Source organism: Macaca thibetana, chromosome 13, assembly GCF_024542745.1.
Source record: "Macaca thibetana thibetana isolate TM-01 chromosome 13, ASM2454274v1, whole genome shotgun sequence".
Classification (NCBI taxonomy): domain Eukaryota; kingdom Metazoa; phylum Chordata; class Mammalia; order Primates; family Cercopithecidae; genus Macaca; species Macaca thibetana.
Window position 1 is genome coordinate 52,284,410 of NC_065590.1, and position 13,087 is coordinate 52,297,496.

General features: G+C 42.2%; 1 protein-coding gene across 7 annotated transcripts in view; it reads right to left on the reverse strand.

Annotated features, from left to right (window-relative positions):
- SPTBN1 (spectrin beta, non-erythrocytic 1) overlaps window positions 1–13,087 on the reverse strand; it is a 213,406-nt gene that overhangs the window by 5,699 nt on the left and 194,620 nt on the right. For 6 of the 7 annotated variants that reach the window (XM_050753709.1, XM_050753710.1, XM_050753714.1 and 3 more), the window contains 6 exons: window positions 10,149–10,393; window positions 8,823–8,961; window positions 8,021–8,105; window positions 5,972–6,168; window positions 4,750–4,862; window positions 4,016–4,079 (listed from right to left, as the gene is read on the reverse strand). In XM_050753709.1, the coding sequence (XP_050609666.1) occupies window positions 4,016–4,079; window positions 4,750–4,862; window positions 5,972–6,168; window positions 8,021–8,105; window positions 8,823–8,961; window positions 10,149–10,393 (843 nt within the window). Of the gene's footprint in view, window positions 1–1,705; window positions 4,080–4,749; window positions 4,863–5,971; window positions 6,169–8,020; window positions 8,106–8,822; window positions 8,962–10,148; window positions 10,394–13,087 lie in introns of those variants that run through there. The other variant, XM_050753716.1, reaches the window with a different exon arrangement.

Genomic DNA, 13,087 nt, shown 5'->3' on the forward strand with positions numbered 1-13,087 from the left:
GACAACTCTATCAGAGCTACATGGCATTCCCCCAGAGTAAGACAAGGAAAGACCTTGGTTCCTGAAAATGTTCTCTGGCTCTCCTCCCCCTCCCCTCAACACATTGTCATAAACACATGCAGAAATTAGGACGACAATCATGCATTTCACATCTACCATCCCAGTTAGACTTTGGAACTTAAGAGCTGGAAGGAAATGAGGCAAGTCAACAAACATCAATTTGACCACATCTGCCGAAGTTGTATCGTGAGTGGGTTGTAGTTTGTGTTAAAGGAGCTGGAAAAGCCAATCACAGTCACTCAACACCACACAGCTATTTACCCCCAAACAAAGACAGAACCAGGGCCTTCCCCATCACGGGTTGGTTGATCACGGTGCCTTGCTGCACTGAGACGAGAAAGCCCAGAGACAGCCAGGCTTCCAGCGGCTCTGACCCTTCAGGCTGGAGACGTCTTCGGAGCGTTCCTTCCCAAGCTCATTTAAATTGTAACCCTCATGGCTTTTCGGCTTTGGAAATGTAGTAGGGTCTTGATTCATTATCATTTTCAGCCTGTGTACCATCAACTGTGTACCATTAACTGTAGCAGCCCCTGGCTGATACACCCAGGGTGTGCGATTAGCGAGTTACTAAAGCTGGGTGTGGCTGACACTTTAGTGGATTACAGACAACCTGCACCCCTCGTACACAGACAAACATGGAGAAGTCAATGGCACGCTCATTAGATACGTCGCCCACCACTGCTGCCCAGGACCAAAGTGACACCAAATTAGCAGTAACAACCTTGACGGGATAAATGGTAGACTGGCCACCACCATGTGAACACCTGGATCTATCAACTCTTGGGAACTGGATCTCTCACTTATTAGGTCTTATCTTAATGGCTGGGCCCAATGCTTGATTTTGAACAAAACTAATTTTTTGGGGGGGAAAGGGCTAAAAAAAGCTCTAGAAGGAGGGAGAATCACAAGTTTAAGTTATGTCTATGCAAACTATCATAATTAGCATCAGGGCTAAGGGAAGACTAGAAACTATACAGTTTAAGGGTGGTTTTGATTGGAACCCTTTACCCTCATGGCAATGTGGAAAATGGATTATTAGGACAAAAAGAGATGTGGGGGTGTGTGTGTGCACGAGTGCTGCATGATGATCACCCAGGCCTTGCAAGTGACAGACTGCAGATACGTGCTTATGAGCAACAGACTATTTAAACCATTCTCTCTCTTTTCACTTTTAAAGGAGAGGTGCAGGACGGGAAATACCCAAAAAACAAAACCCTCAGTCAAAACAATGTGAGTGGACTTTAAAGGTGATAAATCCTCTCTAGTGTGAGATTTCAGGAGACTTCTGGTGAGGAGGAAGTATGAGTTTGGTCTGGAAGGCCTGAGCCAGGTGTGAGTCCAGAGAGACATGGGGTTAGTATGTAGAGAAACCAGGTTAAAAAAAAATTTAGTGCTGCAGGTTTGACTTGAAAGCTGCTAGTGACAGCAATGACCTGGGTAGAGAGATGTTTCCTTAAAACAGCTAAAATTTATCATACTTGGTCAGACTGCAAGGTAGATGAAGGCCAGGGAAGCCTCTTCTGAGGATAATTCTGCAGCAAAAATTTTTTCTTTAGAGTTAGAAGGAAAGAGAAAACCCCAAACCAGTATGCAGAGATCATTAATGTTTATGCAAATGAATCACTAACCAAGAAAACAAGGAAAATAAAAGGAACAAAATGAATTTTAATGGACATGTGCTTTAAGCATGCCAACAGACAACACACCACTAGAGACACACATCAAAAGCAATCACAGTGCTATGATCAATGATGGGTACATGTGAACACATCCCCTGCAACCCCACCCCACGTTGCTTCTCTTTAGCGATTAGTCCAGAGTGCTTTAGTGGCTGGGCACACCCGAGATACTTAAATCAGGAGGTGAACATAAATGCAACGTGACAACTAGTAGCACAGAAAACACCTGATTGGTTTTCAAAGTGCACAAAGCAATGCTATTTTCAAGTTCATTGAGTCTCTGCATCATCACTCAAAACAATAAAAATACTTTTTCTTCTTCTAATACAATCCAATTGTAATTAAAATTTTGTTATGACATGCTACATTAAAAAATCTAGATAAAAATAGGCATGATAGCAAATGCTAAAAGCATCATAGCACTCTTTTCTTGTGTGCTTATGTGGTTCCTTTTTTGGAGGGTCTTCTAGATACAAAAAGTGTCAAATTGGGTATCAGTCCTGGTGATACAAAATTTAAACACACACATATATATATGAAAACATCACATATATACATATAGATCAATGAAACACAAAATGTAATTTGGAGCCAGAAACACACATTAGAGCTCCCTAATGACCAAAGACAAAGCAGTTTTCTTTTCTAAAATGAATTTTGATGTGTTTTAAGGCAGAGACCCAATAATGATGCACACTACTCCCAGAACATAAGAAGCTTGGCATCTATCTATATACCCATCTACAGTCAGAAGTAGATAGATATGTACATAGAGATAAGGAAAAACAAACAAGATGCTATATGACGTTATCCTGACAAAAGAAAAAAAAAAAGACATGCATCATGAAATAAAAAGACAAATCAGACTTAACTCATGGAGAACACATATCAAAACAGGTTTCTGATTCCACTAACACATCTAAATATGGCAAAGGAGCAAAGTGAATGTCTCACAAGGCTTTGATGTATAATATGGATTTGGTTTTCTTTTTATCAGTACTAGGAAACCATCTCTGTCACCAGCTTTTATTTCTAAGGAAAAGGATTTTTGTGAAAACATTTTCAATTCATGCTGGTGTCCTGACAGATACCATCCGAAAAGCTTCCTTTATCAGATAATTCCACAAAAAGTCTTGAGGAAATGAACAATGAATCAGAAGACTAATCCAAGATGTAGAGTGGAGTTTGTCTACAGAGACACTGACATGACTTCTGAAGCCAGGGGGCATGCGAGCGCTCCCAGGCACGGTCCACCAAGTGCAACGTTCAAGTAATCAGGATGAACCACAATGGCTTCTGTTCCATTTGTTTGAAAAATTAAAACAGTTTGACACCCTGAAGTCATCGGCTGAATGGAGAGGCACGGAAGTCTGTGAGGCAGGCTTCTAAAACATGCTGAGAACCGCTGTCACCTGCTGTGTCCCAAGTGCCGCAGCACTGACAGGGAGCGAGACAGAGGTGGCGGCAGCAGTCAGTGGGCACTTTACTCCTGAGGCTGGCTGCAACATCTGTGCAAGGAAGCCTACAGTTTTCAATTCAGGAATTGGCAGGAAAAAAGTTAGAGAGGAACTGGTTTGTAAAAAGTAATAAATGACCCAAGGGTCTCAAAACGTTTGAGATTGTGTGCCTACAATTAAAACAGCTTCCAGAATATATCCAACTCCCTTTTTGTCATCTTCAATGAATGAATGCATCTTTCATGGAATGTTACACAGCTGACTTTAGGTTTTAATCTTATTATAGAATGTCTCCCTCCTCATACACCAGTCTTCCTAGTTAATAGTAAACTACTACAGGTTAATAACATCTGGAAAGGGGGCTACATATAGCACAGTACTGTGTCCTGTTAGAATAACTGAATGTGTCATACCTGTTAGATTCTAGTTTTCTTCTTCATTATGCTGTAATCTCATTTAATTTCATTTCAATTACTCATGTAAGGGTTTCGCTGTAAAATCTTAATAAAGTAAAAAGCTCACAATAAATAAACAAAAAATAAGTATGGTGCTTTAAGGCAGCTGGGCATCCATCAGTTAAGAGACTCAAACATGAATTAAATGCAAACAAATATGAAACCAAGGAAGGCTATGAATTAAGTAAAAATTTTAACATTTTGGGTGAAGTGGAAGCCAAAAGGTCAAAACCCAGAGGATTTGGAAAGGCTGATTCTTGACAAATGGTAGTGAACTTCACAGTCCAGACCATGGCTGGTCACTGGCTGTCCGTCTGCTATTAAAGTTTTTGTAGTTTTGGTAGGTTTGAGAGCGGTAACTAACCCGTGGAGATCCCTGTTCAGCCGGCAAACCGTTTTGGGAAACTTGTTCTCCTTTTGCAGTATCCCTGTTAGGGAAGGGCGGGAAAAGAGGAGGAAGGGAAAGGAAGAAGAGGAGAAAGAGGAAATAGTAAGAGAGGGTGGGAGAACATCATCACTCAATTTTATTACAAGCAACCCTTTCACATAATGTAATTCTTTTTAAATCTGAAACTTCCAAGTGTTTTAAATAGACTCTAGATAGAAAATATGACTACAGGAATGCCCTATGCCCCGCCCCACCAAATAAAGGCAGCATTAGAGGTTGCCATGGAGCTCTTACCATAGCAAAATAATCAGCCCTTTGGAAATAGAGAATAATTGCTGCCCTCTGTGTGAAGTTACTTAGAACTTTCAAAAAAAGCATCACCACAAAATCACTGGCCTAAAATCTGGGCAGTTCACTCCATGCATTTAATCATATGGAAGTTCTGAGCATACTGTTTGTGTGCACACAGGATGAGAAAGGGCACTGTCTACATTCTACTTCTGCCACCTACATACCTATGTGACTGTGGACAGATCAGTGTCCTCCAAGATTATTTCGGGTAACTATACAGACCTTAAACAGTCTACGGAAGCAATGAGTAGGCAGGGCACGTGGTTAGGCCTAGAAATGCAAGGCTTCAGAAAGATGCCCCATAAACCTCATTGGCCACCGAGACTAAGGGCCCAGCCTCTGGAGCTGCTGGGACTCACCACTGCTGCTGGGACTCAGCTTCCTCTGAAACCTTCGTGCTCGGCTCGGGAGAAGGCGGCCGCCTCTTCCTCTCCTCTTCCTCTTGCTGTCTGCGCACTTCCAGTAACTCCAACTAAGAGAAAACAGAGTGATGTTTGGTAGAGTCCCAAACTCTGCCTCTTTGCAGAAAAAGGTTCTAGGAACCCAGGAAGTCCTCCTGTCTAGTTTGCTAAACTGGACCACACTGGACAAGAAGATGCTCTAACATTGTGAGCCAAATGGAATTAGGTTCACAGGAACTGCAGCTACAACCTAAAACTACAGGAAATGGTCTATTCCATGGGCTGGCAAAATTCCTGTGAGCTGTTTGTAGGACCCCTGGGAGCTTGGGTTTAATTTCTAAATTAACTATGCAACTCTCAACTCTGCTGAGGAGGAAAGTACCTGAGCCTGAGGGTTCATGCTGGACTCCCCAGGAGAGCTCAGACAAACACCAGGGACAGAGCTGCAATAATTCTCAAGGAAGCCGCTTGTGCTGTGGTGGGGATCTGCGTTCAGCCAAAACCCAAACAACACATTAAAAAGCCACAGAATAGTCTAACTGAAACAAAGCCATTTCATGAGTCATATGGATGCACCAGAAGTACTCTGTTTTAACACAAATGTATGCAGGTACATTTTAAATGCCCAGAACTGGAAATCAGAAACACCATTTTGTACACTGCAAAGGATCAGCTTTCTACAGGAAAGCAAAAGTCTTGGAAGAGGAAACACCAGTGCACAAATCCTATTCTAAGGCCTTTATGTTGACGGAAGAGAGGATCAGGAATGGGGACTTAACAACAGAATAGGATTAAGCTTCTATTTGATGGGAATTCTAATTCTGAAACTGAAGAAAATTTTGAGGCCATGCCACCTCGAGAACAAAGCTTTTTTGAGATAGGGGAGAATGAAAGATTTGGAGAAAAACACCACCACCACCAATCAATCCCCAGGCAGGAAGCTATTATAAGGGATCATAAATGCAGGTGCCCAGGATGTGACTGAGGAGGTAACAGTCCTGACCCTCTCCCTAGGTCCTGCTCCACAGGAGCCACCCATTTTAAGAAGATCTTCACTACTTGAAAAAACAAAAAACAAAAAACAAAAATGATCAACCGTGTGAATTCCCTGGTCTAAAAGGCAAGCAGGAAGAAAAAGTTGCCATGGCACCAACAGGCAAAGGGCCCAGTGGCCACTTACTGTAGTCAGCCTTTCCAGGGCAGAGAACCTCTCATCCCAGGTCGCTGCAGACTTTTCAAATGCCTCGTGGCGCTTGATGAGCTTCTCCACCTCGTCCACACTCTGGCCTATCTCTCGGCTGGACAGGTACGGCTCCTGGCCAAGCAGCCAGGCCTCGGCCACACTGGCGTCTCTTGAGAACTGATGGACCTCCAGAACTGCACAGGGTACCATGAGTTAGTACATGTTGACCAGGAGGTGATGGGGCAGTCATATGGCCTTATCTCTTGGCACTGCTGCCCTCTGGTGATGGCTACCTGCATAACCAGTCTATCATCTACTCTAAATTAGCCCTGTCCAATGTAAATGTAATGTGAGCCACACATGCAACTTTCACTTTTCCAGTAGCCACATTAAAAAGAGTAAAAATAAATAGGTGAAATTAACTTTGATAGTGTATTTCACATAATATGTATAAAATTATAACATGTAATCAATATGAAAAAAACTATTGAGATCTGTTACAATCTTTTTTCCTTCTAAATCTAAATCTGATGTGCATTTAATGGCACACATTCACTGCACATCTCAATTTGAGACATTTCAAGTTCTCAAGAGCCACACGTGGGACAGCAGCTATCATACCGCCCGGCGCAGGTCTACAGTGAACGCTCTGTTCACTCGGCCCCACTTCATGAGCTAAGCCTTCAGAGACCTGCATGAATTCACAATCTACACCTAGCCAGATGGGCAGGCATTCTTAACTTGCCCTCTTTTGGGCAGTAGTATTTTATTTTGGGGGTTTAGAGGGAGGGAAGGATATGGGAACACTACAGATGGTGGAGACCAAGGCTTTCGCTCTGTTTCATTCCGTTCCTCCACCTGTGAGGGAACACTAGTTCCACCATAGTTATGAGAAGGTACGTTAGAACCGGGCTTTGTGCTATAGTTAACACTGATTTTCACTGCATTTCATGCAGCAAAGCCTGGGGTCACTGAGGTAAAAAATGGACTGTGGGAAGTGTTGGCGTCCCAAGGAGCTGGCTAGCTATCTGCTTTCAGCACCTTGGTAGCCCCCAACATGACTACATGAAGAAGATGCCACCTCTGCACTAGGGACTTGTTGGCTTTTCAAGGCAGGTACTGTGCATGTCATCACTGTGTCCCTGGTATACAAGCTGGTGCCTGGTTCAGTGTGTAATGTGGGTTTTGCTGAGCTGAATGAAACTGCCCCACAATTCTCAAAACATACAGACCAAATTCTCCTGCAAAGAATGGTCAAAAAGTGGGATTTCTGAGGGCTCTGGGCCCAACAGAATGTGCTGTCACACCTTTCAGAAAAGGCCCTTGCATTTGGTTTCTAGTAAACACCCATAACACGCATAGATGGAGACAGAACATCATGACAGAGCCCAGAACTCCAACACAGAATGGCAAAGCATGGTAAGCAATGCTTGAGTTGGGCTGTTAGTGCTCATACCAATTATGAAATGCTATTCCTAATACTGTACATTACAAGCCCTGTATTAGCTCACATATTCCCTTATAAAATGAGAATTAAAAATACAATCTAATTCACAGGGTTACTTTGGGGAATAAATACAGAAATACATTTAAAAACCACTTAGAACAATGCCTCGTTCACAGCAAAATTTTAATAGACGTTGGTTTTTATTTTATTATGTTATCAACATTCCACTAAGAGCACCAAATATGACTTAATGAGACCGACTTTCCACCTTGACTCTGAAGCAAGAATTCTTGAAGAAAAACGGGGGAGAGGGCCTCTATCTGTATTCTCCCAGGGAGGTGCCAAATTGTCATCCCTAAAGAACATCCAATTCCCACCTATGACACTGAGATCAATCAAGGGGTGAAAAATGACTATGCCATAGGAAGATTCTTAAAAATAATATTTACCATGAAATGGTGAAACAGGGCACTAAAAAGGCATCTAAAACTCAAACAATCTTTAAGTGATAACATTAATGAATTAAAGCAGGAAAATAAACGTGCATGCTTTCCACGGATACCCAAAAGAGCAGAAAGATAAACAAAGTACGTCCTTACTCAGTCTTAACCATTCCCATCGGTCTTCCCACTTGTCGATCATTTCTTTCCTCTTTTCCGTCAACTGCAGTAATTTTTCCTTGATCTGTATGAAAAAGATAATCCCCGGGACATCTTAATGGACTGCACCACATCCTCTTGATGGGATCACTTTATACTAGAAAAATACATTTTCTGCAAAGACCACTATTAAGCTGGGAGATATCTAAGGACTGCTCAGTCTGTCTGAGGACTGGGAGAGGAAAGAAAAGCATAGCAGTGCTCCTTCCAGAAGCGGCAGGAGGAAGGTGGGGAAGCCCTGCCAAAGCTGTTTTGTTGTGAGGAGGTTCCCTGCAGCAAACACGTTCAGGAAAGGGACAGCAAGAGGGACAAAGCCCTGACCTCTTGGAGAGGACGCCCATTCCCATGCAGGGGGCCACACACACAACTAATAATTGACCTCTTTATTACCACTGTCCTAACCAGAATCACCAACCATGCACTCAACAGCAAACTGATCTAGGGCATAGTCAATGGACATTGGCATCATCTAAAAGAGTACTGACTGGGGAGGAAGGGGAGTCCATTTTGCAGCCCTCAAAAATTGTCTTCTGTGCCACAGATTTGCCAGCGTGGGCCTGGAGTCTTGCATAATTGTATTATTCTAGACGCACAGGAAAGGAGTTTTAAAACATACGTGTGCGTATATGAATGTAAACACATTATCTCTGACACACACACACACACATATAAAACAAAGTCATTTTACATCTTGACACCAGCTGCATTTATCCTGCAGCTCCAAAGCAAAGTAGCACCCTACCTCCTCAGATGCATAGTGTTTTCTTGCCAACAGGGATTTCCCAAGTTCAATGCAGGTTGTGAAACTGTCATTACGTGCATCAATTTCAGCTTTGATGCCTTGATGATTATTCATTAAGAGTTCAACAGATGATACATCCCTAAAATTACACAAACGATGCTTCCGTTAGATAAAACTTTTCAAAAAATCTGTAGGTTTTAAAACACACAATTAATTTGAAAGAAACTGATGGTCTTTCAGGTCTGAATCACTCACTGAGCTTAGGTTGGGCCACTGGAGCCAAAGCACAGTGACAGCACAGTTCAGGACCAGCCAGGCAACCAAACTTCAGAATATGGCTGCTTTTGTTTTTGTGTGTCTGCCTGAATAATTCAAAATGTTTGCCAGGTGGGTGCCAGAAAAAGCAATGGTTTTCTGTTCATACTTTTCCTTTGAAATGCAAGTCAGAAAGACTCTTTTCTAGAAAGCAGAGAAGCAGTAACAGGTGCCCCAATTGCACCTTGATGAGTTAGCTGTCAAAGATTCAGGATATGCATATCAAAGAGCAGCTAATACGGTCTCCTTATTGAGACACAAAAAGATACACAGGATGGGAACTAGCCTAGAAAGCAGTGACCAGCATGGATCAAAACCTACTGATTCTGATCAAGGAAATACAACTGCTTCAAAAATATATATCATAAAAAATCCCTTTTATTGCGGCATAGTTTCTCAATTACAGTGGGGGCTGGAGTTGGCAGAGGGGTGAACTGGAGGTTAAATATGTACCTCTGTGTTCCACTGTTAACTTCTCTTCACTAATTTGCATGAAACGAAGCCAAATATAGGACAAATATTAAATAATAACCCAAGGACACCATATTAAAGCAGATGTTCAGGGTGACACCTTTAGTAAAGTGCATGGAAAGGGATAGAGTGGTTTTTAATCCAAAAAACAGGCACAGAAAAATAACTCAGAAAAGTCATCTCATTGCAAAGACAGGGCAGTTAGTCATGCTCAAGGTATGTGGCTACTTGAAGCACAAGGTCCTACTTCAAGCACAGATGTGGGCAAGAGGGCCTGAGTGACTGTGGGACATGGGAGCCAGGAGTAGGGAGAATGGGAGAGGCTTTGGTAACCCCAGGCACCCCCATTCCCTGGTGATGCTGTGCACGAGGTAACCAAAGCAGTGGTGCTGCACTCCAAGCACCTCCCCACCCTCTCTCTGGCCTTGAAGCTCTCACTCAGGCAGGAACTGCTCTCAAGGCTCCTGCTTCTCTCTGGAAGATTCCTACGTTTTAACCAAGGGCCAATGAGTCCAATTTCCTTTGGGCTGAAAGCATTACCTTGGCTTCTCCTGGGCCTCGATCTGCCGGATGACATCCTCCATCCAGAGCATGAGGTCACGCACCATGCTGAAGAAGCGGAACTTGTCCCCCGTGTCCACCAGCCGCACCCTGCGGCTCTCGCAGGCGTCCAACAGGGACTTCCAGGCTTCCAGGACCTCGTTTTCGCGCTTCTGGATGTCGTCAGCCTTGTCACCCGCATAGGCCGCCTGGAGGCGGGCTGCATCCTCCTGCAGCTGCCTCACCTGTGAAGCCATGTGGGGGATAAGCCAGGTCAGTCCATGGTGGCCTTCCCACCATCACCCTCTTCCATTCTGCTCACACACTAAAGGAAGCACAGAGTCAAAACATGGCCCATGCCCCTTAAGGAGCCCTCAATTTCACTGGGGAGATCCAACTCACAAAAACCCAAGTTTTATATAAATCTGTTCAACTACATTATTAAGTTCTTTATGAATGATAAAACAAATGAAATGCTACAGGAAGACAGGCAGGAGAGTTTAGTCAGGGAACGTCCCCTGGAGGCAGCCTGGGATATCTGAGTGGGACATATTCAGATATAGTCCAAGAAATAAATACCTAATCTGCTATCTCATGGTAAAGATAAAAGTTTTTATGATGAATGGGAAACTGCCATGAAGAGCACATTTTGAAAACGACTTCCCATTGCTATGTGAATACAATGTATGTATCGCCTGTAAGAGTTCTCACCATGGGACATTTACACTCAAAAAGTATAAAAACGTGGCATCCTATGTGGTTAAAATAACTAATTAATGTTAAAGAAGGTGAAGCCTGAAATAGCCACATTTCAACAAAAACCTTGCAAATCTAAAAATACGCATTAAGAATTGTGATGTGGTAAATGGAGCCAATGATGCACTCCTACTTACATCTACATATTTTGGTTGAGTTATTTTTTTCAGCTATGACAGTCATCAAACAAAAAAAAAAAAAAAAGAAAAGAAAAAAAAAGAAAAAACCAACAAACCAACACAGAAACTGGCATGAAGAAAACATTCAGAGAGCAGGAAATGCAAATGGGTCTTAAACATGAAGAGATGCTTCATGGAGATACTGTAATGTGTCATCTATTAGTTGGCAAAAATCCAAGTGCGATGACATATTTGTCAGTGAACTCATTCTCTGTAGACAGGAGTGTAACCGACTACAGTTTCTACAGAAGGTAAATGGGCAGTACCCATGAAAATGATAAATGCGGTACCTTCTGATTTTATGATCCTACTTTGGGGAACTGATCCTACATATATATTCTTGTATATTTAGGAAATGAAATATGCATAGATTATTTACTGCAGCAGTATATGTAAAAGCAAAAGACTGAAAATAAAGTGACCATCAGTGAATGACTGGTTAAATTAATGATGGTGCATCCAGCAGGAGACTCCTGCTCAGTCATGAAAAAGAATGAGGAAGGGCTTCTATGTAGTCACACAAAAAGCACTCCAAGATGACAACTAACTGGAATAGACAGTACAGACAACGTGCATAATACTTTTCCTCTGTAAAAACAAAAATAAGAATATACTCTTACCTTTTTTTGGGGAGCAGTATATGTCTTTAAAACTGAAGCTAGTAAGTGCGGCTAATTTTATAGTTAAATTTTCTCCTCTTAAATGTCTTATATAAAGTATGTAACACTAGTAGTGCCATACTTGTGTACAATGCCTCATTAAAGACATACATATATAGGGAAATGGACACCCAATCATCATGTACTGATAAAGCTGCGTGATCAAAGAAGTCTGTAGACAACTGTCCTGGATGATGAGAACTTTTAGATGTCTATGACAGTAGTACATGGAGAAATGCTAAGTGGGGTAAAAGGGGGTAGGGATGGGCAGCACTAGGGCTTGTGGGGAGGTGGATTACTGACCCTCGATTGCACAGAAGCACTTTAGGTGATAATAGGTTTTAAAAAAAAAAAAAAAAGCAGTTTCTGCAAAAGATGCAAAAAAGAACCAACAGGCTCTGGTTTCCAGTGTGATTTGATTTCCATATCCTAAAGGATTTTTGGAAATATTCTTTGATTATAGCTCAGTTTTAACTCAAATTACAATGAACAAATTCCCAGGAAATTACTTGAAAAGCTAATTTTCCTACACGATGAACCACATTTTTCAAAACACCTGTTTCCATGTCTCTGGCTGTTTTCAATTTGCTGACAATAAAATGTAAGGTAAAAGAGGACAGCAAAAGTGAAAATTTCCACAAATATGAACTATTGCTTTGCATAACCACTCAAGACCTCCATCAGTGCTATGTGTCACTCCCACAGCTCCCGTGCAGAATGGAGACAGTGGCAGGAGAAGCTGGCACAAAAGGAAACAACCAAAGAGGAAGCACCACATGCTCCTGGGAGCTTGCACCAAGAGCCTTCCCTTCTGCTGTTATTCTGTGAAAAGAAACCCAGATCAGGTCAATACCTGCAGTAGGACACACATCCTTTTCACTGCTATAAACATCATAGCCCAGTGGGTATGGCGAGGTGCAGACTATCAGACTCGAGGGACTAGATTCCTACCCTGGATGTTCCGAGACCCTTCTTGGGCTTCCTCATCTCTAAGTCTAATGAGGCGAAGGCATTTAATGAAAAAATGAGAGAGCAACTCCACTGTCTCTCAAGTGTCTTGCAGTTCTAAAAGTAAATGATTTTAGAGGTGCAGAGGAAAGACCTACGTTGCTAAGGTGTTTTTAAATTCTATCTCTAGGTATCTCATGTTTCCCTAAACTTTTGTTATATAATAATAATTAGAAAACATTTCTAGAGATCTCACTATATCGTATGTTTTGCACCTCAATCCTTAAACTACTAGGGAACCAAAGCTTAAAGAGGTAAATTAAACTTGCAGTCATAGTGACAGGAATTAAGAATTAAGGGGAAGTGAGAGAGAACAACAATCAAGGTGGTCCCTTCA